Source organism: Dreissena polymorpha, chromosome 11 (assembly GCF_020536995.1).
Source record: "Dreissena polymorpha isolate Duluth1 chromosome 11, UMN_Dpol_1.0, whole genome shotgun sequence".
Lineage (NCBI taxonomy): Eukaryota > Metazoa > Mollusca > Bivalvia > Myida > Dreissenidae > Dreissena > Dreissena polymorpha.
Window position 1 is genome coordinate 59,566,858 of NC_068365.1, and position 26,119 is coordinate 59,592,976.

General features: G+C 36.5%; 2 protein-coding genes, 1 long non-coding RNA gene and 1 pseudogene across 3 annotated transcripts in view; 2 read left to right on the forward strand and 2 right to left on the reverse strand.

Moving 5' to 3' along the window:
* LOC127849575 (uncharacterized) overlaps positions 1 to 16,655 on the reverse strand; it is a 21,712-nt gene extending 5,057 nt beyond the window's left edge. Inside the window, exon 1 of the mRNA XM_052382303.1 lies at positions 16,557 to 16,655. Coding sequence (XP_052238263.1) covers positions 16,557 to 16,609 — 53 coding nt within the window. The 5' untranslated portion in view covers positions 16,610 to 16,655. The remainder of the gene's footprint in view (positions 1 to 16,556) is intronic.
* LOC127849577 (baculoviral IAP repeat-containing protein 3-like) overlaps positions 1 to 26,119 on the forward strand; it is a 114,823-nt pseudogene that overhangs the window by 45,871 nt on the left and 42,833 nt on the right.
* LOC127849583 (uncharacterized) lies at positions 19,527 to 22,405 on the forward strand. Its single transcript, XR_008034932.1, has 5 exons — positions 19,527 to 19,641; positions 19,788 to 19,888; positions 20,879 to 20,973; positions 21,256 to 21,519; positions 21,849 to 22,405. It is a non-coding gene; the product is annotated as an uncharacterized LOC127849583 (long non-coding RNA).
* Positions 23,561 to 24,853, reverse strand: LOC127849576 (uncharacterized). The gene is made up of 2 exons (XM_052382304.1): positions 24,636 to 24,853; positions 23,561 to 23,827 (listed from the first exon to the last, which is right to left on the reverse strand). The coding sequence occupies exons 1-2, from the start codon at positions 24,838 to 24,840 to the stop codon at positions 23,595 to 23,597; spliced, it is 438 nt and encodes a 145-aa protein (XP_052238264.1). The 5' UTR covers positions 24,841 to 24,853; the 3' UTR covers positions 23,561 to 23,594.

Below are 26,119 nucleotides of genomic sequence, written 5' to 3' on the forward strand. Positions count from 1 at the left end.
TATATAAGAAGCGTGTTTTGAAATATGTTCCACTTAAATGGCTTAACCATATTGTATTTTTACCATAAAAAGACATATAGGTCAAAGCTCACGAATATTTACTTGACACAGACCTTTATGAATCAATATGTTAAAGTACCGTTACGATCTATAAATAAGTATCCAAACTGAAACCGATTTCAATCTTTTGAAACGTAAGTAAGTAACTTTACTGTAAGGGTTTGTATTAACTCTTAAAATTTTCGCTGACAACACCGATTCAAATATAGGTTACGATCCATTCGTTTAATGTTTACCAATGAATTTCACGAGTGCAAGGTAAATGTGCTCTATCCATTTTCCGTCTCGTTCATTATTCAAAAATACCACTCACCAAGAAATATCCCATTTCAGTTATGATTCCGTCATAAAAAATGCAACGTGAGTCCAAGTCATACAATTATCTTAAAAACTGCTTTTCAATTGTAATTTTGATTAATTAAAATGCATTTATTATATTTATATATTGTTATAATTATAAATGTATATATTTATATATAATGGTATCTTTTTGTGAGATTCTTTCAACACATAGTTTATTTCTAACTAGGTGTCGTTCAACTCTGGAGTAATAGGTATGTTTTGTTTAGGGTTCCTGTAATGTTAGGTGCATACGGATTTTAATTTAATATTATGTTAACCCGTATATGTTAGTAACGTGATGAACTTAACATGACTACGTATTATATTCGTGTAGATATTTTACCCTTGAACGTATATACCATATGATCGTCTCTTACTTGTCATGTTTGATATCATTACATATTTGAAATCTAAATAGATATGAATTAATGCATTATCAATGTGAACGTCATCTCACGTGTAAGGCGTACCTAATGATTGTCATTGTAGTTCAATGTTTAAGCAAACATTCAACATCTTGCAATTTGAGTTCTTTTTATGCTCCCCCAAAATATATTTATATATAATTTATATAATTTATATATAAAATATCTGTCCGTCTGTGTGTCCGTCCGTGCACAATTTGTGTCCGGGCTATTTCTCAGCAACAAATGACCAGAATTCGATGAAACTTTATGGGAAGCTTCACTACCACGAGGAGATGTGCATATTATCAGCGGGTTCTGGTCGGATGATTTTTCACAGAGTTATGGCCCTTTGAAATTTTTGAAATTTTCCATTAACTGTTCATATAGTGCAATTCTTGTCCGGGCTATTTCTCAGCAACTAATGACTGGAATTCAATGAAGCTTTATGGGAAGCTTCACTACCAAGAGAAGATGTGCATATTATCAGCGGGCTCTGGTCGGATGATTTTTCACAGAGTTATGACCCTTTGAAATTTTTGAAATTTTCCATAAACTGTTCATATAGTGCAATTCTTGTCCGGGCTATTTCTCAGCAACTAATGACCAGAATCAATGAAACTTTATGGGAAGCTTCACTACCAATAGGAGATGTGCGTATTATCAGCGGGTTCTGGTCGGATGAGTTATGGCCCTTTGAAATTTTATATAAAAAAATCATTGTCCCCCAACTACTGTGCCCTCAAGACGTTTCCTTTTATCTGAATATATAGTGCAATATTGTGACAAACAAAAACTTTGGGGAGCATCACCCGTCTCCGACGGTTTCTTGTTAATGGGGCATTCTTTGAACAGTCCTTTGATACCCATCAACTGGATCAGTATCTTAGACATGTAGATTTAGGGGTTTATTAGAAAACAATCTGTTGATTAAGTTCTTGGTTGCGATGCTTAAGATAAAATGTTGATTGACAAAAGTACTCTTAAGTTGAATCGGTATAATTAGTTCTCTGACGCGGACTACATTATTTCCAATCCAACCTAATTCCTTGGAATGCACCAGTTGCAGTCTATTAATGTCAACCTTCAACTTTTATATGGTTTAAAGATAGGATGGTGATGCTCGCCTGAACAGCTTCAGGCTGGAAAGAATGGTATAACTTTACAAAGTCTCGTCAGCTATTTTGTTTGCATTTCTGGTAGATCAAAACTACTGATTCAGTAATATTTTCCTGACTGCTGGTGTGACTATTTCAATTCGAATAAATCAACTCGACCACGGGTAGGTGTTTTCGTCTCCTACCGGTGAAACCGGAGGGGATTATGGATTGCGCTCTGTGTGTCAGTCAGTCAGTTAGTCTGTCCGTCCGTCACATTTTTCTGGATCCTGCAATAACTTAAAAAGTTCTTCATATTTTTTAATGAAACTTGAAACATGGACAGATGGTAATATGGAGATTATGCACGTCATTTCATTTTGTTCATACGTCAAAAATTCTGGTTGCTATGGCAACATATATATATATATATATATATATATTTAATCTGACAATGGTGGAGTTTCACCGGTAGGGGACCATATTGCTTGGCAATCTCTTGTTTAACATCTCTTACGCACAAGTAATATAATAAAACAACAAAGGTAATCTATTACTAATATCACGAGTAAGTCTTGCCCTTTTAACATCTACAGTTTGTTAAAATTTGCTATCAAAACACACTGATGTATAGAATGTATAGAAAAGACAATACTGTATAGAGAAATGGTATACCAAGCAGAGAATTGTAAAGGCATGCATTAAGCATATTGTGGTGGTTACACGAAAAAATTTGCTAGATGATAAATATACCACATTTACAAAAGCGTTGGATTCGTAGTTTTTATAACAGATGAGATCAGTGTCTGTATGCTTTTTATCAAAATTTGACATTGGCGCTACTTGAAATTGTTTTGCTTGTTTATAAAATGCAAGAACATAATATTTATCTACAATTAATATTCATGTGTCAAAGTTTTCCAGCTGTAACTGCGTACTTTGAATGCAAACATCTATAGATTATAATTATCCTGATAACAAACAAAATATATTGTAATTTGTTGCATAACACTCAATTTTTTGCAAACTTATTTACATGTAGGCATTTTAACGAATTGTAATATTTAAACAATGTTACATACATTTAGGTATTTTCAAAAATCTTTACAACACTATCCGACCGGTCTGCTCTATTTATGCACACACAAAAATATACCAAGTATAATCAATTCTCTTGAATTTTTAATTCTATAATATACGAAATCTTGTAATACAAAAATATGATGAAGAGAACAACTCTTTTGTTTTTCTTTTGTTTTAGCTGTGAATGTTTATATTAGTAAGATAGAACAAAAGCTGTTAACTTTCATTGCTGCACTAAATATATATGTCTCTTAAATCATACATAAACTGTGGTTTGTTCTTAGCACAAGATTTTTCTGTCCGTTTCCGTCTGACACAGTTTGTCTCAACTGAAACTGTAGTTAAGTGTTGCGGTTATTTTCTACAAATTTTCATATATGTTGATTTTTCACATAAAAGTCTTGTAAAACAACAGATTTTAAGTCACATGATATGTAATTAAAGTGTTATTTTTTGACATAATAACGTGATAAGGTATTATTGTTTAAAGTTAAAGAAATCAATCCATTTGTTAAGGATTAACCATTCGAATGTTGAAAATAGTGTAAAAAGACATGTAATTGATCATGATGATAATACGCTGCCCTGTAAGATGATGATACATATATTTGTTCAGAAAGGAAGCTTATGATTTAATCGTGTTACTCTCAACATGCATTTGTTCTCTTATTTAACTAAGCGTTTTCTCTTTATGATTATATTTAAATATGTTTCAAAAATGAGACACGACGTGCGTATAGAAAAGCTCCTAGCATCTTCATATTTTGCGTTAGTATAGACGAAACATTAATGGAGCGTGACGTATAGGATACAGTTCATATGACCTCAGCGCAGCGTTCTCATGGCAAGCTTTTGTGGTTATTAGTTTTCCATCGTCGATATTTATGATGTGAACTCGCAAGAACAACATTTATTGCCCAATACTAAGTGTTCTTGCTCAGGGCATAAGTCAAAATTACTGTTAAACCATTATTATTCGTCCGACATTAATTTTCGCCTTTTTCGTCCTTCGACTGATTGACGAATTCGAGATCCTAACGAACAATCATGTCCCATATTTGAAACAAATAAGACTGAATTACCGTAGGCATGAGGCATTTAAATCCAGCGTAATCCACGCATATACACAGGGCTCGAAATTAACACTCGCACACTCGCAAAATGCGAGAAAAAAAGATTGCAAGGTAAGTTATAAGCCACTAGTATTTTTTGCAAATAAAGAAATAGTGAAAAAAAAACGAGTTATATTGCTTAATGCGATCGACGGCGTGAACGCTAAACCGTAGGTCAATTTTTTGAACGTCCGAATACCCATATGCGGAAGCGCGCACCTTGTTTGTTGACTGGTATACTTATAATACAGATGCACAGATGGTATTGATACAAAGAACATGAAACAGTCGACTATTCACACTCAAGTTAAATCCTGTTTGGACACAAAGGGGTGTTCATTATACAGTGTACTGACAACTGACGTTTCCTGTAAAACGCGAATGCAATAAGGCTGTATCGAATGCGTCGACTTCGTTTAGGTATAATAGTGTTGATTAGCGCTAATTGTTAACAACTTTATTACCCATTGTGTGTATTGTGTTTTTTCAGGGGTGTTGCATTATACAGCCTACACGCGGCGAATCCGGATTAAAGACAATACTATTAAACGCAATTAAAATATGACGATGTGTGATCAACATCGACATCATAACAACGAACGTGTCAATGACATAAAATAATAAGGGACAGTTACTATCACCTAAAATAACAGACTTGTTAATTGGCATATGCAAAACAAGGCCCACCACCTGCAAGTGACTACCAAGTGTCACCTCTCTTTCCCCAGCACGATTTTTTCGCAACCGCGTATTACATGTATTACAAACAAATAGGACGTTTTTTTTTCAAAACCACAAATGGACGAATTTAAGAGCGGACGAAATAGTCATTTTTATGAAAAGGGCGAACTTTTGTGCCGACGAAAATAAATGGTTTCACAGTATACGAATTAACTGGAGCACAGAAAATTGGTTACTAGGTCAAATAAACAAAGAACGTATGACATTTAAAAAGTTACAGTTGTGCGTACTCATAATGCAACATGCATCAAACTCATGAAATAAAAACATTACGGCCTAGGCCAAATTTATAAAAGGCCAACAAGGGGCAGGGCAGTTTATCTGACATTATATCATATTTTTACTTTTTGAACAGTCTAGAAGTCTCTTTTTGTCCAATATTCACGAAATTATCTCCGGACATTCCCCGCCTTGTTTGAACAAGATTCCCTTCCTTTTACGGAACTCCGCCCGGGTACGGTTCGTTTTCCTTTTATGGTTATAATGAAAATTTGTGAACTCTACAACGCATTTCTTCGCTAAAACCATCATCATATTTGCTCAGAAGCCTTTTTTCTGACATAAAGAGTTATTTTAACAACAGAATGAATCATTACGTCTTAGAAAATCACAGGGTAACATCTGTTTACAATAAATTCTTATTTATAATATTTATGCATTTGTTAATAATTCCAATTATTTCAGAGAGAATTTTATTGGACACAATATGTTGATAAAATGTATTGACATTCTCTGCAATGATTTCACACGGGAGTTTGGGGAGCGGGGTAAGCTTAGAAGTCGTGGAACAGTTAATAACTTGTTTGTGAGCTCTGTTTTTTTAAGGAAAAGTGCGATGTGGATAAATTATGCTGAGGAAGAGAGTTCCAGAGAGTTCAACCATTGAAAACGAATGGCTTTTTGCCAGACCCATTGACCCTTGGAATGGCATACCTATTGCAATCATGCATGTTAAGATCCGTATAAGGTGAGTCTGACTGTGTTCTCTTACTCTGAACCTAATATTCTTATTGTGGATATTACTGACTGGAGTAAAATTATGTCCCAAATATAGCGGAGCCAACATTGAGCTCAGTTTAAAAACATGACAAAGTGTGATCTGGTTTACTCGACTTTCAATAGACAACCAGTTAAGTCTAGTAAAATGTTCTTTACCTACGCACGGAGCGTATATTGAGTCTCATCTAGAGTCCGTGACCTATTTGAGACCTAGGATGCAAATTTAATATGAACCTGATACGTTTATTTTGGGTGACCTGTAACTTGTTTTTTTGACATTTGAGTTAAACCAGTGTACCAAACAGAACGACCGAAGTCAAAGTGGCACTGAATTAAAGACATTACTAGAAGCCTTCTTGTATCCGTGCATACAAAATATTTTTTTTTTCGATATAAAAACTTTAACCTTGCATTGTCCTTCTTGATGACTGACTCTGCTATAGAAGTGAAAGACAAATTTAGTTTAGTCAATAAATTGATGAGGGGTCATATTTCAAAGCCATAGTATTTAGTACCACTAGTGTAAACGTGTATATACATTTTATTTAATCTTCATTAAAATTCAAGATACCCATGATCATTAGAGCAAATGTGGTCTGAAGAATAAACATTGATAATTGCAGTTAACAAAGAATACATTAGTCGTATACTACAAAACGTTATAATATAACTTAAATTCTCAAAGGTAGGTTTTTTGGTCTGTAATATCTTTTTATGAACGATTGGAAAATGTGTTTTGACTCAATCATAAGAAAAAGCAATAGAAAATGCTAAGCACATGACACTATTTAAATGTTATGTCATGTTTCTATTAACTTGAATTAATGTTCGTTTTCAGTGAAAGACAATATTGAAGAATTATTGTATACAGGTGAAAACAACGAACGTGGAGCAAACTGAACTGTCTATGCATGCACCTTGATTTCTCTTTAAACGTGATTATGAGTGATAACTATATGTCACTTTATGTCATAAATCTCTTTTGTCTGTATTTTTTGGATCATAATTTAATCCCGTTGTGGTCAACAAAAATGCTTGTTTTAATTTTGTTACTCCATACACTAATCAAAACTCTTTATAAGACTACGTCATAACGGTTTCGTGTTTAGAATAAAATTTTATAAATATTTCAAATGTATATGTATTAAGCACCTAATTATTTATACGAAAATTCTTTCACAATGACAATCGTTCCTATGCTAATTTTGACAAGGCGGACATTCGTTCCACATTTGACACGCTTTGTTCGAACTTTTTTTATCGCGCTGTTTATATAAAGATCTATATTGTTTATTGATACATCTGTGGTTTAACAGCCCCTGTGTTCAGCACAAACCCATTAGCTCGTTACGATCATATACTGTGTCGACAAATACTTAAAGGGATCTTTTCACGCTTTGGTAAATTGACAAAATTGACAAAAGTTGTTTCAGATTCGCAAATTTTCGTTTTAGTTATGATATTTGTGAGGAAACAGTAATACTGAACATTTACCGTGGTCTAATATAGCCATTATATGCATCTTTTGACGATTTTAAAACCTAAAAATTATAAAGCGTTGCAACGCGAAACGATTGAATAATTTGGAGAGTTCTGTTTTTGTCGTTAAATTTTGTGAAACTACGAAGATTGCTTATATAAGGTATAAAATACGTCAAGTATGTGTACTCGGCGGAATAGCTCAGTAGGCTAAAGCGTTTTTACTTCAGGACTCTGGCAGGACTCCAGGGGTCACTGGTTCGAAACCTGGTCCGGGCAATGTTCTTTTCCCTTTTTAAATTTTATTCTTGATTTTTTACTGGAGCTTTTACGATCCAATGTTTACATTTATCGATATAAAGCATTTAATGAATAAGTTAAAAAATGCCAAAATCTGTGAAAAGGCCCCTTTAATACCAGCATGGTGTCATAAACCACCCGTGGTAGATGCCTGCTCATTGAACATCATTATGATACCTAAACATACAGTACATTCGTCCTCGCCTATTTTGTCAAATGTGTGCACAGGATGAAGAATGAAAGCGCTGCAGGCGCTGAAGGCCTGGGCTAGGTTTAGTGTGACGCAAAATGCATTTAGGATGTTTTGTCCGAATTTCTCCCTTTGTCCGAATTTATACGGATTGACCCTAGCGATTGAGTGCAGAAGCTCAGAGACTGTATGAAAAGACAATAGTTGTGTATATACTACAGTGTACATAGACGGTGGAGTACAACACGATACTGGTTGTGGGAACGATAACTTTTTGTTCAACTCTACATATCTGGTAGAGGTTCGTCTACGTAGGCGGTGAAGATATACCACAACAACAGCATGGCCGCAAAAACGGTTTATGTTGGCGTCAAATAAATCACTTTCAATAGCCTAAAATAGCTATCTATTACATAATTAACAGATCAGGAAACACTCATACTTCCTTTGTAATGTGTATGCAAAAGAAAATCCACTTTAAGCCCAAGTCTCACTTTTGCCGGTAGAGCCCCGGTCCATCCCGGTTGCTAACGCTGTTCGACCGGCGAGGACCGGGATGATTCGTACACATTTTTTAACGCAGTCACACTATTTTCCGGTGCCGCCCCGGTTGAAGCCGGTCAACAGCCCAGCAGAGTCCCGGTCAACCCGGACTGGCTACGGTTTATCCCGGCAGAACCCCGGTTGTCGCCGGTAGTGCCCCGGTGAAAGCCGGCAGCGTCCCGGCATAACTCCGGTTGTCGCCGTTAGTGCCCCGGTTGAGCTCCGATAAAAGCCGGCAGCGTCCCGGCAGAGCCCCGGTATACCATAACACCGCCGGCACTCACCATGTCTATACCGGCATAAGACCCCGGCAGATCTACGGCAGCGCCCCGGTTTCAACCCGGTCGTCGCCGGTAATGCCCCGTCGGAGACGCGGTAAATGCCGGTTGCGTTCCGGCAGAGCGTAGCTATACCGGGACTCTAACTTCATTCAACGGGGCGTTGCCATAGCTCTGCCAGGGTCTGTATGGGCCCCGATGGGGCTACGTTGCCGTCCCGATTGTTCCCGGTGCCGTCCCGGTTGTTTCCGGTGCCGCGCCGGTCGTTGACGGTCCTTCCCGGTGACTCCCGGTTCCTCCCAGAGGTATTTAACACTTTAATACTTTCCCGGTGGAGCCCCGGTTCATCCCGGTCGTCCCCGATGGAGCCCCGGTTCATCCCGGTACAGCCCAGGTACATCCCTGTTGATCCCGGATCACGCACCGGGGCTCCGCCGGCATCATAGTGAGACTGGGCCTTTGCCCTGATAAAGAACGGTGTACATATTGTGTACGTTGTCTCACGTAGAACTTTTCGCGCTCGATTTGCGCGCTCGATCTGCGAAGTGAAATATCATATGCGCTAACTTCGTATATTTCCGAGAATTATAATGAATATAGGGATAATACACGTTTTCGATCGCATGATCATCTGCGGGCGCTCGAAAAATCCGCTTTACCTTCGGATAGGCAGTTTTCGATTTAAAATGTGTTTAAACCATGGATTAATGCAAAATTGAAATGCAGCCGCGCAAAGTAAGAAATGAGGAATTATTATGGAATTTACAGCAGGAACGTTGAAGGTACATAAACACTTACATTTACAGCAAAGTCTTTTAAAGGGTTGAGTAAATAACCCTAACTTCATTGACGTTGCCAATAAAATAAAGCTGTTGTCAAGTGAGTGCAGATGGTATAATTTGAAAAGTGGATTGAAATAGTCATTGACATTATCCCTGCATGCATGAGGAAACTGGTGCTTATTCAGTTCCCCATGTATGCTTGGAAAGTCGTCGAAGGCTGGAGAAGGAAAGTAACTGCGCGTGGACCAGATTATGGATATGACAAACACATAACAGGGCTTGAACGGCACGCGAATCGCCTTGTTAATACACGATTTCTCCCGTTCAAGCCCTCCTTTTGCCAAGTCTCTGCACCCCACCAGAGGGAATTATAGATAGAGTTTATGCAATAATATGCAAACAATAATAAAAACTCGTAGCCAATGCTTAGCAATTTTGCTTCAATAATATTTTTTTTACACTGTTTATGACACTGTCATTGGCGTCGCACTGAAGTGCGGCGAAAGGTATGTAATACGTTGTTTTTTCGCTTATGGGAGGAGAAGTTATTTTACGGATCAATGTATATATTTTTGTTGTCAAAATATCTTGCATAGTAGTGATTTTTTTGTAAATTAGTGTAAATAAGTACTGCATTTGTGCCTATTACATTTATTACAACATTTATTGCAAAGAATGCAAAGCTAATTCTTTTAATTAATAACTGATCACAGGGACTGGGCAATAATAAAAGATCAAAGGGACTGGGCAACTACTCGAACCGGTGAAACTTTCTGGTTTTGTATAAAAACAAAACTTCTTTGTTCCACTATCCTAGCAACCACCTAGTTACTAATAAAGGCGCTATAGAGCGCGAAGCGCGACACGTATTATTAATTGTAATATTGAGTCTTGATAAAGGAAGCAGCCGCTTATAAATGAGGAGCACCATCATAGCATCCCAGTCTCATTACTATCAAGTGCTCATACAGGTTTTTTTTTAAGAACCAAATATAGAAGGCCACAGGCCTGACCCATATCTTGCCAGTGGTATGGACCCTTTGGTATGGACCTTTAAACCCGCTCACTATCCAGTGTTTAAACTTCCGGGTTTACATTTAAACCGACTATTAATAGCTTATTAATATCTTAGTTAGAAGGTGATTTTTCAAGCGGTTTCGTAGTGTAGTGGTTAAACGCTAGCTTCACATGTGAGAGGCCCAAGGTTTGAGCCCCTGTAGAATCAAATTATTTTAATTGTGTTCTATGTTAACTTTTTGTTTTGATGTAGACATTTTAGTTTAAATAAATATGCTGTTTTATTGTTACCATTTTTTGTTTTTATTATGCCCATGAAATATATGTATGAGAGGGTGGTGGGTTCGTTAACACATTAAAACTTTTACAGTGTTTTCATATCAATGAGTACTCAATCGCTATCGTACATGAGCAACGTAAGAATAAGTTCAGAATCATCTCCCCTTGAAGTTGAGAAAAAATATGAAATTACGCTTACAAGATGAAGCAGATTTTTTAAAACCTACACAGTTCTGTTCCATTAATGAAAACTGCACACGGATGCCAGTAAAAAAAGGGAACCAATGTAAATTAAATGAACTATGAAATATTTGGGGGTTACAACACAAAATCATAGATAATGGTTATTTCGGGGTTATAACACAACATCATAGATAATGGTTATTTGGGGGGTTATAACACAAAATCATAGATAATGGTTATACCAGTATCTTTTTCTATTTTGTTTTAAATAATCGGCCAATATATTAATATTAACAGTAGAAAAAATCGTCCCATGTAAGTTTATTGAGTGCCTTTTACACTGAAAATCCCGACGCCCTTTGATGCTTTGCATCAATACTTATCTTGTATTATATAGTGATGTTCTGTATTTACAAGGCGGGTTATTGAGATCTGCGAATAACTTCTTTGATTGCGCATGAATTACCGCCAAGTGGTAAATCGGACTTTTGTGAATTCATTCATTCGTGGGTTTTGGCAGCCAGCCTATTTTGACTGTCTCAGAATTTTGTATCATTGTTATGGCCTTAGGGCTACGCCCCAGGCCAAAAACAAGTAATTTAATCAAGAAAATTTATTTAATGTATTGACACTTATAGTGTGAAGAACACATTTATTACTTATTCTGACAATGTCATATTGTGTTTTCTTAATCGTTACATCGCCGAATGTTTAAAAGAGTAAAAGGTTGAAATCAGATGCGACGTTGCGCTAGACTAAAGACAATCCCAGAAATCGATAACTCCCGAATAACCGCCCCTGAATACTCGCGCTCGCCTCCAAAACGGTACTAAAGAAAAAAACAGGGACAAATATGTTTGTATAGGTCCCTGCACAAAACAAAAAGGCGAAACGATTTTATCGAATATATTTGAAGATTTATATAGTTTCTGTTATCGATTTGATAATCAAATAATATTTAGTGTTTTTTTTTTAAGATCAGTTATTAAGTAATTACTAAGGTTGCGACACATTAAGGGTTTCGCGGGATAGAATGAGTGGAGAGATGAAATCAAACTGAAAATCGATTATTTCTAAAAAAAATTGTTACCAAAAAATATGTGGGTACTAAAAAAAATTGAGTACGAAAACAAATTTGAGTACAAAAAAAAGGGTACAAACGAAATAAGGGTACGAAAAACTATTTTGGTACGAAAAAAATGGGTACAAATAAAAAATAAGGTACGAACAAATTTGGGTACGAAAAAAATTTGAGTACGAACAAATGGGAAAAAGAAACTTGAGTACAAACAAATTTGTGTACGAAACAAATTGGGTACGAAAAATATGTGGGTATGAAAAAAAAATTTGGTTAATGAAAACAAATAAGAATACAAAAAAATATAGGGAACGAAAAAAATTAGGGTACGAAAAACTATTTGGGTACAAAAAAGGGTACACATAAAAATTTGGGTACAAAAAAATTTGGGTACGAAACAAATTTGGGTGCGAAAAAAATGTGTACGAAAAAAATATTGGGGTACGAAAAAAATTGGGAACAAAAAACATTTGGGAACGAACAAATTGGGTACGAAAAAAAAATTTGGGTACAAAAAATGGCTACGAAAAAAATTTTAGTACGAAAAAAATGGGTTAAGTATTCTTTAAAGTACCCGGGGTACGGGGAAGTAGTATCTGGGGGGACCTTGACCCATTCAGCGTTAGTATCCCAACAAGTGGACCATGGGCCCAAAGGCACGCACCTGATACTCTAAGCAACTAAACTATTATTACAACAAGAGCATCGCATAAAGGATGCCGACGCTAGGCTACGGGTGCAGTTTTGAATAATAAAAGCTTGTCAGAATATTTTTTAAGGGTCACAGTGACCTTAACCTTTGACCTATTGACCCCAAAATGAGTGTGGCGTGTAGAACTCATCAAGGTGCATCTACATATGAAGTTTCAAAGTTGTACAGTGTTGGTAGAAGTACTTTGATTTTACTGCCAATGTTAAGGTTTTAGGGGCGGATCCCGGACGGCAGAAAGACACGACACAGCGAGCTGGCTATGATTGGCAATTTAATTAAATTAACTAATGGTAAAAGAAACACCATCTGCGATTGACGAACGAAAGCATTCCCCCAGTGGGAGACGATGTCCCAATGGTGGATCACGGACTCTAGATGAGACGGATATGAAACGGGACCGTATTGGCAAATAGCTTGTCGAAACTTTGTCACATGGCCAGTAGCTCTCGATTAGCGTACATCGAAACGCCGAGGTTATACATTTTGATGTACCCACTCACGTCTTTTTTTTAAATTATACTTTTTTTCTCTGCCGATTTTGACAAATTATATATCATTAGAAAGCCTACGTTATGTAGTTTTCAGATATATAAATACATATTATGTTTTTCTTCTGATGTGGGCAGCCCGGCGAGTTATAACTTTAACTTTTGCAAATATCACACCGTTTTAGAATCTAGATTTACAGTTGACATGTTTGTACTTTATACCGATTTGTAGCGTTTATATTTGGTGTTAAGTTTTAAAAATTACATCTTGCTAAGAAGTATAGTATTCTGTATACGGTAGAAATTAATGGTTTTAAAAATGAAAGTAAGTAAGGAATGAATTTGTACGAAAGTATCGCGCGGTCCTAACGTAGAGAACTGATGCTACGGTCTTGGCGATTATGCTTTTGTTTAGATACCGGCCATTTAATTTCCTTTGTCATGATTATTATATTTTTTATGGAATATATTGAAATATTGTGTTCACGAAACATATCAATAAAGCTAATTATTAATGAAGCTTAATAAATTAACGATTTCAGCTCTTGTTTATAACACAGAAACTTTTATTAGGAGACAGCGTATGAAGCGGACCCTCTTGATATTTTTCGGCCGGGATTTTCAAGAATTTTAAATAATTTTAATTAATTGATAAATTGAGGTAAATAACCTTTCATATAATTATACATATTAGCCTCTTTGAAAATAAACAACAAACGATGAATGTTTTGACACCCATTTTATTTGAAGTATGCAAAGCCGAAAAATATAAAGAGGGTCCGCTACATACGCTGTCTCATCATAAAATTAACACCCTGTCTGTGTTATAAACAAGAGCTGCAATCGTTAATTTATTAAGCTTCAATAATCATTAGCTTTATTGATATGTTTCTTAAGCAAACATTTTCAATTTATTCCATAAAATGAATATAATAATCATGTCAAAGGAAATTAAATGTCCGGTATTTAAGCAAAAGCATAAGCGCCAAGACAGTAGCATCAGTTCGGTGCGTTAAGACCGCAATACTTTCTTCCGTCTTCATTCCTTTCTTACTTTCATTTTAAAACATTTTCTTTCTATCGTATACAGAATTCTATTCACCTTAGCAAGATTTAATTTTTTAAACTGAACTCAAAATATAAACGCTACAACTCGGTATAAAGTACGAACATGTCACCTAGATTCTAAAACTCCAAACGTTCGCAGCGTTATGACCGCGCGCTACTTTCGTACAAATTCATTCCTTATTTACTTTCATTTTTAAACCTTTTTTTCTATGGTATACAGGATTTTATTCTCGTTAGCAAGATGTAGTTTTAAAAACTGAACTCCAAAACTATAAACGCTACAAATCTGCATAAAGTACGACCATGCTTACCGTAAATATAGATTCTAAAACGGTATGATATTTGCAAAAGTTAAAGTTATAACTCGCCGGGCTGCCCAAATTAGAAGAAACACTTTATATACATTTATATATCTGAAAACTACGAAACGTAGGCTTTCTCATGATATATAATTTGTCAAATCGGCCGCGAAATAAAAATAAAATTAGAAAAAAGACGTTAGTGGGTACATTAAAATGTATAACCTCGGCGCTTCGATGTACGCTAATCGATAGCTACTGGTCACGTGAAAAAGTTACGACAAGGTTAAACGCGCGGGGGTAAAACATTAAATGATTATTTCTCGTGTTTAACTCGCTATAAATCCATTAATGACAACGGCAATATACTAAAAGTTATATTTTTTGAAAGAGGAATTAATAAGCAACAATATAACGTATAAACCAACAGAATCGGATGATTAGTTTTTGTATTAAATAAAATTTACTACAGTAAAGGTCAAATACTCGATTCAATTCCTGTCAATATACTCTCCTGGGGTGGATTAAAAGTGTTAATTGGTATGTCTGTGACACCATATATCTCCACATGTGTAGATGCTGTTATTAAGATAAGATACCATGCGTCACTTGCCAATAACATGTCAAATGACAATAAAGGCCTAATTCATGCTGAGTTTTATCAGAGTCGTACATCTTCGTTTCAGGTTTTATGACTCTTAAACAATGCAGGTCGATGATAAAAATATTGATTTAAAAATACGAACTGTTTTATGATTACTGTATCGATATCAGAAACCTTCTAAATCTTTAAATATATTTAATAAAATCGCGTCACTTCGTTTTATTGTTCAGGGACCTACTCAAACATATATGTCCCTGCATTGTTCTTCAGTACCAAGATCGCGGCGCCAGGGGCGGTAATCCGGGAGTAATCGAATTCTGGGATAGTCTATAGAAGGGGTCAGCATGTGACGTCAAACAGCCAATGCGAGAAGAGTATTTTGTAGATGGCGTGATATAAGTGTAAATGCATTCTATACATAGATGGTGACGTCACTACGTTATTGTCACCTCTATACAAAGACGCATCACATTCCCCTGGTTAGGGGAATTGTGCTTCCGTCAAAGTAGTTCTGCGTAGGAATGAAAATGTAAAAAATGAAAGAAAAATCGTTTTTTAGTGTGTGTTTAAAACGGAATGTTGTTTAAAGAAATGTTAATTATTTATGTTTAAATGTGATTTGAATCTCTATTAAAGGGATCTTTTCACGCTTTGGTAAATTGACAAAATTGAAAAAAGTTGTTTCAGATTCGTAAGTTTTCGTTTTAGTAATGATAATTGTGAGGAAACAGTAATACTGAACATTAACCATGCTCTAATATAGCCATTATATGCATCTTTTGACGATTTTAAAACCTAAAAATTATAAAGCGTTGCAACGCGAAACGATTGAATAATTTGGAGAGTTCTGTTGTTGTCGTTAAATTTTGTGAAACTACGAAGATTGCTTATATAAGGTATAAAATACGTCAAGCATGTGTACTCGGCGGAATAGCTCAGTAGGCTAAAGCGTTTTTACTTCAGGACTCTTGCAGGACTCCAGGGGTCACTGGTTCGAATACTGCTCCGGGCAATGTTCTTTTCCTTTTTTTAATTTTTTTAATTTTTTTCTTGATTTTTTACTGGATTTTTTACGATCCAATGTTTACATTTATCAATATAAAGCATTTAATGAATAAGTTAACAAAAATGCCAAAATCTGTGAAAAGGCCCCTTTAATACTGATAGCGATTTCACTTTTAACTCGTAAAAAAGTGCTCCCCACAATTCCTTTCGCGTTAGTACACAGGTCATTAAGACCAGTGTGTACACAGTGAGTGTAAATGAAGTGAAAACTCCAAAAATAAACAACGGTTGCGATAGACAGTCAAACTTATAATCATAGCATATACTGTAACATGCTCATAATACCACTTTAATACTTCAAATTCTATATTATTTATATTTTTCATTCTTATCGAAGATAAACAAAACGGTACCTGTAGTCAATTTTGGCAACACTATCGCCGGGTTCCTCGACAATATATTCCATTTCTCCATATTGATCAACTCCACACACTGCCCAATTGTCATCGCTTGCCATGTTAAGGTAATACTTCTTTTGTCGGTCAGTGTTAACAATAGCGAAGGGTTTTATATTGTGGTTATTTATTGGTGCAAACGTCAGTGGATAACCAATCATTTTATTTCATGTTTATCTCTGACGCTCGATTTAAAATCACGTGAAACGTGATACTCCAACTCACATTCAACAAAATGAACTTTAAATAGATAAGTAATCGAACTAAACAGACGACGACTAAGCAGAATAAGAAGAAAAAAGAGTTGTGGTTGTAGTACAAGAAGTATTTGAAGTAGAAGTAGTACTGATAGTGGTGGAAGAAGTGGTAGCAAGAGTATAAGTAGTTTAAGAAGTAGTTGTAGTTAAAGGAGTTGTAGTAGTAGTAGTAGTAGTAGTAGAAGTAGTAGGAGCAGTAGTAGTAGTAGTAGTAGTAGTAGTAGTAGTAGTAGTAGTAGTAGTAGTAGTAGTAGTAGTAGTAGTAGTAGTAGTAGTAGTAGTAGTAGTAGTAGTAGTAGTAGTAGTAGTAGTAGTAGTAGTAGTAGTAGTCGTAGTCGTAGTAGTAGTAGTAGTAGTAGTCGTAGAAGTAGTAGTAATCGTAGTAGTGTAGTAGTGGTCGTTGTAGTAGTAGTCGTAGTAGTAGTAGTCGAAGTAGAAGTCGTCTAGTAGTCGTAGTAGTCGTAGTAGTAGTAGTCGTCGTCGTCGTCGTCGTCGTCTTCGTAGTCGTCGCCGTCGTCGTCGTGGCCGTAGTCGTAGTCGTCGTCGTCGTCGTCGTCGTCGTCGTCGTCGTCGTCGTCGTCGTCGTCGTCGTCGTCGTCGTCGTCGTCGTCGTCGTCGTCGTCGCCGCCGTAGTCGTCGTCGTCGTCGCCGTCGTCGTCGTCGTCGTTGTCGTCGTCGTCGTCGTCGTCGTCGTCGTCGTCGTCGTCGTCGTCTAGTCGTCGTCGTCGTCGTAGTAGTCGTCGTCGCCGTAGTCGTCGCCGCCGTCGCCGTCGTCGTCGCCGTTGTTGTGTCGTAGTCGTCGTCGTAGTAGCCGTCGTCGTCGTCGTCGTCGTCGTCGTCGTCGTCGTCGTCGTCGTCGTCGTCGTCGTCGTCGTCGTCGTCGTCGTCGTCGTCGTCGTCGTCGTCGTCGTCGTCGTCGTGTGTCGTCGTCGTCGTCGTCCTCGTCGTAGTCGTCGTCGTAGTCGTAGTAGTAGTAGTAGTAGTAGTAGTAGTAGTAGTAGTAGTCGTAGTAGTCGTAGTAGTCGTAGTAGTAGTAGTAGTAGTAGTAGTAGTAGTAGTAGTAGTAGTAGTAGTCGTAGTAGTAGTAGTCGTCGTAGTCGTAGTCGTAGTAGTAGTCGTAGGTCGTGTCGTCGTCGTCAGTAGTAGTCGTAGTGTCGTCGTCAGTAGTAGTGCGTCTCGTCGTAGCGTCGTCAGTCGTCGTCTCGTCGTAGTCGTAGTAGTATTGTGTCGTCTTAGGTCGTTAAGTTCGTCGTACGTCGTGTAGTAGTCGTATCTGTCGTCGTAGTAGTACGTGTAGTGGAGTAGTAGTAGTGTGTAGTAGCGTACTGTGTAGTAGTTTGTAGTAGAGTAGAAGTACTACTTACTACTACAACTACTTACTACTACTACTTACTACTACTACTACTACTACTTCACTACTACTTCTACTACTACTACTACTACAACAACTACTACTACTACTTCTAGTACTTTGTGGCAATAACGTAGTTATAAATATTAATTATAATCTACGTGTAATTACTAGATACTAAGTAATTTACGTGACCAAGTTATGAAATGAAACAAACACATTCAGAAAAAACTAGTCTATGCATTATCAATATTAATGGTCTAAATTGGTTATCGTAATTTCATTATGATAAACCTCAAATTATAGGGCTTAATTTAGAACTTTATTCTAAAATATTGACCCTTTTTCTTGTTAATGAAATGATAAAGGGGAGGTTTACGATTTTGTTATTCATATTCATATTCGTTATCAGCTCTCCATTATGTGTAATATAGTTTATCTGACGTATCTGATAGAGGTCTTGTTTTGTGCAATTTAATACAGATGAGTTCACATTTGATAGTGTGTGTGTTATTGTGTGCTTTAAGTACAAGTATAAATGATTAACAAAGTACAATGTCTAACAATCAATCTTGTTTATCTTGTATACAATCTTCAATATTGTATCAATCTTTGTAAATGTATAGATACAAAGCTCCATCAAACGTAAGACTATCCTTTGTAACTCGTAGTTTAAATTTACGTATAATTATATCCCGCTTAGGTGATTTATATAGATTTCATGAAACGTGGCTTTCTTGTGAAATATACTCAAACGTTATTTCGTTACATGGTTATCAGTTACCTGTTCTGAAAGAAAGATAGGCAATCGGCACTAAAGGTGGATTAGCTGTCTATATTAACGAATCATTTTTATACGTACGTAGGGAAGACAGTGTACTAAGTTTTCGATATTTTATTTATCTTCAACAAGACTTAAATAAAGACAAAAATAAATTGAAGCTGTCTAACGCCCGCGCATGCCACAACATATATGAACCGTAATGAAACTTCGTTTGGTCTAGCGACTTGCTCATGCATTTGTGATATAATTGTAACGGGCAGTTTTAATCATAATGCTAGTGCATCACCATCCGAATGGAAACTTAAATGATTTTTTTTTTCAAAACAAATTGAAAAGCAAAAAGACGAATTAGCTTACTTTAAAGCCCGATATATGTTATTCATCGTCTTTATGTATGTAGTATGACTGGTTTTTTCCCTCCATTTAAGTTATTGCCCTTTAAATAATCTTAATATGTGCTTCACTTAAGTAAATTGGATACAATAGTTTATAATAATATGTTGTGGTCGCTTAATAGTTATTCACTTGTATATTTTGTAATATGATGTTGATATAAATGTCTATTGTATGATTGCTGTCTTAAGTACTTTTGACGTGTTTGTAAATTTGAGTCAAGCTCTAAAGTGCAATCCTGAATAAGGATAATGTCCGGTATGTTTATTACGTGTTTATAAATTTAGGGAAAACTAAACCGTAAATTACAGTAAATTTCCTTGTTTCTTAGTTCTCGATTAGATTCGATCCCTTAATTTTAACGCTTAGTTAGGTGTAAGACGTAGAAGCCCGTTCTATTACAGGTAAATAACCCCGAGTAAAACATGTCATCTGGTACTCAGGGCGCATGATCACGCGACTGTGTGGGGTTTACAATTGAACGTTAATGAATGTAAACACAGCGGTATGTGGTGCTTTTCTTCACTAACTTTTTAAAACAATTTTTCTTAAGAATTTCAAGTAGTGCATAATATACATTGTTTATGTTCCCTATGTCAATGTGAAATGAATCAGAATTACTTTCTTAAATAAGCCTGTGATCTTGGCGAAAATTCGATGTGTAACGATTTATGTACACGGTTGTGCTGCTCGCAACGTGAAATTTTGGCACCAAATTTAGACGTATTCAATGATTTATTCTTAAATCTTAATATATCAGCACAAACTGCAAGAAAACCTGTTTCTTATGAACTTAACGTTTTTGCTAATGTATTTTAATAACTTGATATATTTGCAAAAATAAAGTTCTTAACGGTATGTTTACATTCTGTCCAGCCCGTCTGTTAACTCCCATGAACCCCGTTGATCCCTCACCCTGGTAATGGTGAATCTATCTTTACCTTAATATGCGTTGTAATTGTGATAATACTACCGGTATTCAGTATGTGTTAAGCATATTAATGTGCACACATGCTTAACTCTCCAAATATGGGGATTCGATTTAGGCGATTTTGAACAGTTACGATCATTTCGTTTGCAGAATTCGCCTCTTAGTCGATTATATAATAAATACACACAAAATAAAGCACACGCTAGTATCGATGCTTCACTCAATACATTCTAACAACATTATTTGCAATAGGTCAGTTTCTTCAGGTTCACACAAATTTATAGAACTTTATACAGTTACCTGTACCAAGTTTACATTAGAAATGTAAACCCATAAATACTACATAGTCTAAAGCAATTATACTAACAACAATTATGGAATGGATTTACCTTTCTATTAACGTACGTACCGGAATAACTCTAAATTTGCGGCCACTACACGAAAATTAAATACATTTTCTTGTCCACAAATTCAGATACGAAAAATATTCAAAAGTACGTGTCACTGCTTCATGAAAACTGTAATATTTCAAATGCTGTTGGGTGAAACCATTGTTTATTTCAGCTCGAGGATTTTTGCTTGATTTGGGGAAGGGCCTGGCATTCAATTTGCGAGAAAAAATATAGACAAAACTGTAAAAGAGGAAGAAATTTTCCGAAGTAAGCTTGAAATTTGTGGAAAAATGGCATCATTTAAAAAAGAATTGATATTTTTGCATGAGAATAACCATTATTATTTATTTTTAGGTCATTTAGAAAAGATAAGAATTATTTTCCAAAACTTGGTAGTAACATTAAGAATAAAATTTCAGAGTTAAGAATTATTTTTGAAAATCTGGTAGTTACGTTAAGAATTTCACAAAACCTTATCTTGAGTTCTGAGTTATATATTAAACTTTACAAATTGAATATACATGTGTTTACATGTCATTTTTTTTACAGAGCTCAATATCATCGAATCGGAGTGAAGGCTCAGGGTCTACTAGTACAGAATCATATGATTTTGTTCTTCCTTCACGTGGTCGGGGAAGAGGACGAGGAGCCAGTAGGCAGCTTGAACCCCGTCCAGGACCAAGTAATGAATCTGGTCGAGGGAGATCCAGGGGAAAGCGGGGAAAAACCAAGGAAAAGATGGCTTTCACTTTGTCAGCAAACGATGTTACCAGGTTGCAGCTGACACACCAGCATAAGAAGGAGCAATGTGATGTAAGTTATTTAATTTTCGTAATTTTTACTTTTGAAATTACACATTTTATGAGGACTATGATGTACACAATCCTATAAACATTCAATGGCTTAAAGCTACTTTTAGCGGAAACTTTCAAGGTCCTGTTCTCAGCTTAGCCAAGATTGTTTTCTTTCATCATAAAAAATCTAGAAAAGTTTTTATAAAGTATATTAAAAACCACAAATTAAACATTGTCACAAATAGTGGTATTAGCATTATTATAAAATTGGCCTGTTTAACTGGTACTGTATGTATAAGTACAAGAGCTTTACTTTGGTGTCCAATCAATGTGTTTTCTTTACTCAAGGCCTTGGTGGACCGACTCACTGGTGAAGAAGCCAAAGATCTCCTTAAGGTCGTTCCTCGAACTTGTCGCTTCGGACAAACTGCAGGCTGGTCCGTTTTTTTAAAACAGGCATTTAAAAAATCCTTAAGTAGACCTTGACATTGAGGAGCTAGCACAGGGGTGGCATAATTTCTTCACTGCACTATTGAGATGAACATTTGATCAAAGTTTGATGAAAACAAGAGCACCGCATAACGGGAGCCACGCTCGGCTGCGAAAGCTTGACAGATTTTTTAAAAGATTTTTTAGAGGTTACAGTGTCCTTGACCTTTGACCTAGTGAACCAAATATAGGTGTGGCGTGTAGAACTCATCAAGGTGCATGCACATATGAAGTTTCAAAGTTGTAGGTGGAAGCACGGTGATGTTAGGGGCAAAGTTATTTTTTATATTAGAGGTCACAGTGACCTTGACCTTTGACCTAGTGACCCAAAAAATCGGTGTGGCGTGCAGAACTTATCAAGGTGCATGTACATATGAAGTGTCAAAATTGTAGGTGGAAGCATTATAATTTTAGAGCCAATGTATAGGTTTTAGCACGACGGGGACGACGAGAAGGCTATGACAATACCTCCGAAAACAGCCGAGCTTATAATACTGTGTTAATGCTTGAAAGTATTATGTTTTAGATTGCCTGTGAATCTTTTGACAAATGTAAAACAAAAACATCAATAAATTCCAACACAATAGACATCAGTGTCTTTGAATGTTTGCAGATAATCTGCCTAGTTCAGATTCTTCCTCCATTTTGCCAATCTTGACTTGCTTTGAGCGACAAGTTCTGCAGTCGATGGTGGTTCGATGGAAGCAATGGTGGAAGCAACGTTTCTGGGATCGCCAGCCTGTCTTTTGATTGGATGGTAGATTCGCTTCTGGCCTGTGCAGTTTTTGTTGACTGCTGCAACCATCAGCTTTTCCATTTAGCTGTAGGCTTTCGTCACATTCACTGGGTACACTGTCCACATGTTCCCTCTCTTGTAAATCTTCCTTTTGTAGCTAAATCAAATAGACATACTGTAACAAAATAAGCTAGACCACTTTAACAAACATTCCATGTGGTATAGGAATAGAAAATATATCTTAGTGCTAGCAAATGTGTAAATATGCACAACCCATCAGAAACTTTGCATGATGTTTGCATAATTGCCAGAATTTACTTATTTAATCATCATATTTCTACCCCGCTACTTATCCATCCATTTATTACAAAGATATGGACGGGACAAGCCTATTAAAACACAATATTGAAATATGACCTTGAAAGGCTTAGTGTGACCTTGACATTTCAGATAGATACCTGTGTCTTATTCCCGACACTTCCTCTTACTGTGTTTTACATTTGTGCCAAGTTATATCAAAATCAACCAAGGTATGGCAAAGTTTCGAGCTGGACAACAAAATATTACCTAATTTTGACCTTTGACCTCAAACTGTGACCTTTACCTTTTTCATAGCCACAAAGTTTTTGCGCATAACAGGCTGTCTCATTATTGTGAACATGTATGGTAAGTTATTTGAAATTCCGCCTATTAATTACAGAGTTACGCTCGGACAAGCATAATCCGGACGGACGCCAAGCCGGACGGACGCACCTACACTGAACCGCCATTGTGACAACTATTTCGAGCTCACCGCAAGCGGTCTCGACAAAAAATTGATAACCCTTAACTATTTTAAGAATATCACTGCCAGCATGTGTAGAATATGCTCAGCAATTTGATGTTTTCATATCAGGTTGGGTTTTGTACATGCTCCATTGGTTTTCTTTAAAAATGTAGTTAACTTGTGTATAAACAAAAGGCACACATGATTGAAATACCTTAAGCTGGCATTCCCTTTTGTCAACCACCTCCATGGCAAGGATCCATTTCGTCTGCTGGTTCATGCAGGTGTATGTGCAGTACTTTGCACAATGGCCAGGGCTGTCCATGCGTCCATCACCTTTAATTACACATGTACACAATCTAAATTATGCAATTCATATTAAATTCTAGGTTAAGGCATCTATCCGTTTTTAGTGTGAGCGTTAGCTCACACTAATGTTACAGAGCAAATTTTGCAAATCAGTATGCGCTTAACTGCTCAACTACGCTATGGAAAGACAACCACTGCCTGTTTCAGTAAAATACGCAGACGACAAACTTATGCTAGAAGCGTCTGCTGGGAAAGATAACCACCACATCTGCCTGTTCACTGCAGTGGGTGTATATGACTAATAGTGTTTAACAGCTTGTAAGACAACATTGGCCAGTCTACGTGTTTATCATTTAAATCTGTACATATTGGCTGTTTTCAGGGAAAACGGGGCTCAATGCATGTCAAATAAGATTAGCCTGTGCAATGCTCACAAGCTTATCAAGGACGGCATTTCTGATTTTATGGTGTTTTTCGTTTTAAGAGTCTCTGGTACTGGGATGACAATTAATGCATATGCATTAAGCCCTGTTTACCCAAAATGAAGCTTAAATTATATTTTTTATTATTGATTAAAAAACAACATCTGGACATGTGCTTTAAGACACACTCTTTATAAATTTTAATGGGTTGTGTTTATTTAAAACTCGCAATATAAATAGCTATAACATAAATTTTAAAACTGAGTTGCGTCTAAACTTATACAACAGCGAACATCTACAGTGCCTTCAGCGCTTTGATCATTTTAAGTGTTCATATAACTCGGCATTATTGTTTTTCTAAACATTATTTAATACAAATTAAAAACACAGTGACATAAAACAAAGTAACACACCTGATATGACTACATTTGTTGCTCTGGTCTCTTCAATGGTTGAGGCTTGAATATTACTCCAGTACTGCTCAACTGTAGGGGCGACAAAATGTCCCTGGATCTTTTGGAAGGTTGTTCTATGAGGGAGACCAAGATTTATGAACTTGGCCAGCAGTGCAACCTTTTGATAGTTGTTGCCAGACAAAATTGTTGATGCCATGAGCATAAAATTGCCCAGAAAAGAGTACAAATCACAAATCTGAAGAAAAACAAACCATCATTTATTATTATTATTTATTATTGTAAGAAGAAAAGGTATAATAAGGTTATTATATTAATACACTACAGCTACTTCCACCACTACCACCACCATTCTTGCTAATACTCCTCCACTAAATAGATAACTACCTCAAGCACTACTATCACTACTATGACTAAAACAACTACTACCACGACTGCAACTACTACTACTATTACTACTACAGCAACAATAACTACTACTCCTACTACTACTTTCACAAATACGACTACTAGTAATACAACAAGAACAAACACTACAACATCAATAACAACATCAACAACATTAACTACTACTACTACTACTACTACCACCACCACCTCCACTACCACCACCACTACAACTACTACTACTGCTATCACTACTGCTACTACTACTGCTCTAACCAATACTACTTCTACTTCTGCTACTACTACTACCATAACCACTACCACTACTCCTCCTACTACAGTACAGCTCACGCAAAACAAACATATTCCGCGATCCGCGGAGTCAGACGCCATCTTGTATTCGCGGAGTCGACTCGGAATCGACTATCTGGTCGCCGAGTAGCCTCGTCTGTCCGCCGAGGCACTCCGCATCTCGTCTCCGCGACACGCCTCGGCATGATGCCGAGGAATTTGTTGATGATGTCGAGTCATTCGGCGGACAATCGTATTAATTATAATTTACAATGTACATGTACCTCGGATAGAAATGGACTGCGAGTTTCGCATCATAAAATTTATTACATGGAGCGTTACTACGTTGCGAAACAATTCACTACATAATACATTGACATTAAGGTTTTGCATCATCTGTCCAAATTATCTTCATTAACTGTTTCTTAACCCTTTCCCTAATAGATGCGTATAATCCCGAGTCTATCGTTTCCCCGATACATGCGTTTATGACTGTCATTCTCAATTACCACATACATGCGAATTTTTCCGTCTCTAACCATTACCCGCTAATCCCGTATATTCCATTTTCAAATGCAAATTTTGATTAATACTGATGAGAAAAGTGCTCAAGAAAACTCATTAACACATACATCCAACATTTTTCTAAAATATCAAATGAATTTCGGCATATGTTTCTATTTAAAGATTTGATGAAATAGGTGTCCAATCGGGACAAGGGTGACACAAATAAATACATGTATCTGCCCACGATATTTTCGTGTCCAGTGTTTGTCTTCAACAAAAAGCGCGCGAAACTAGGCGTG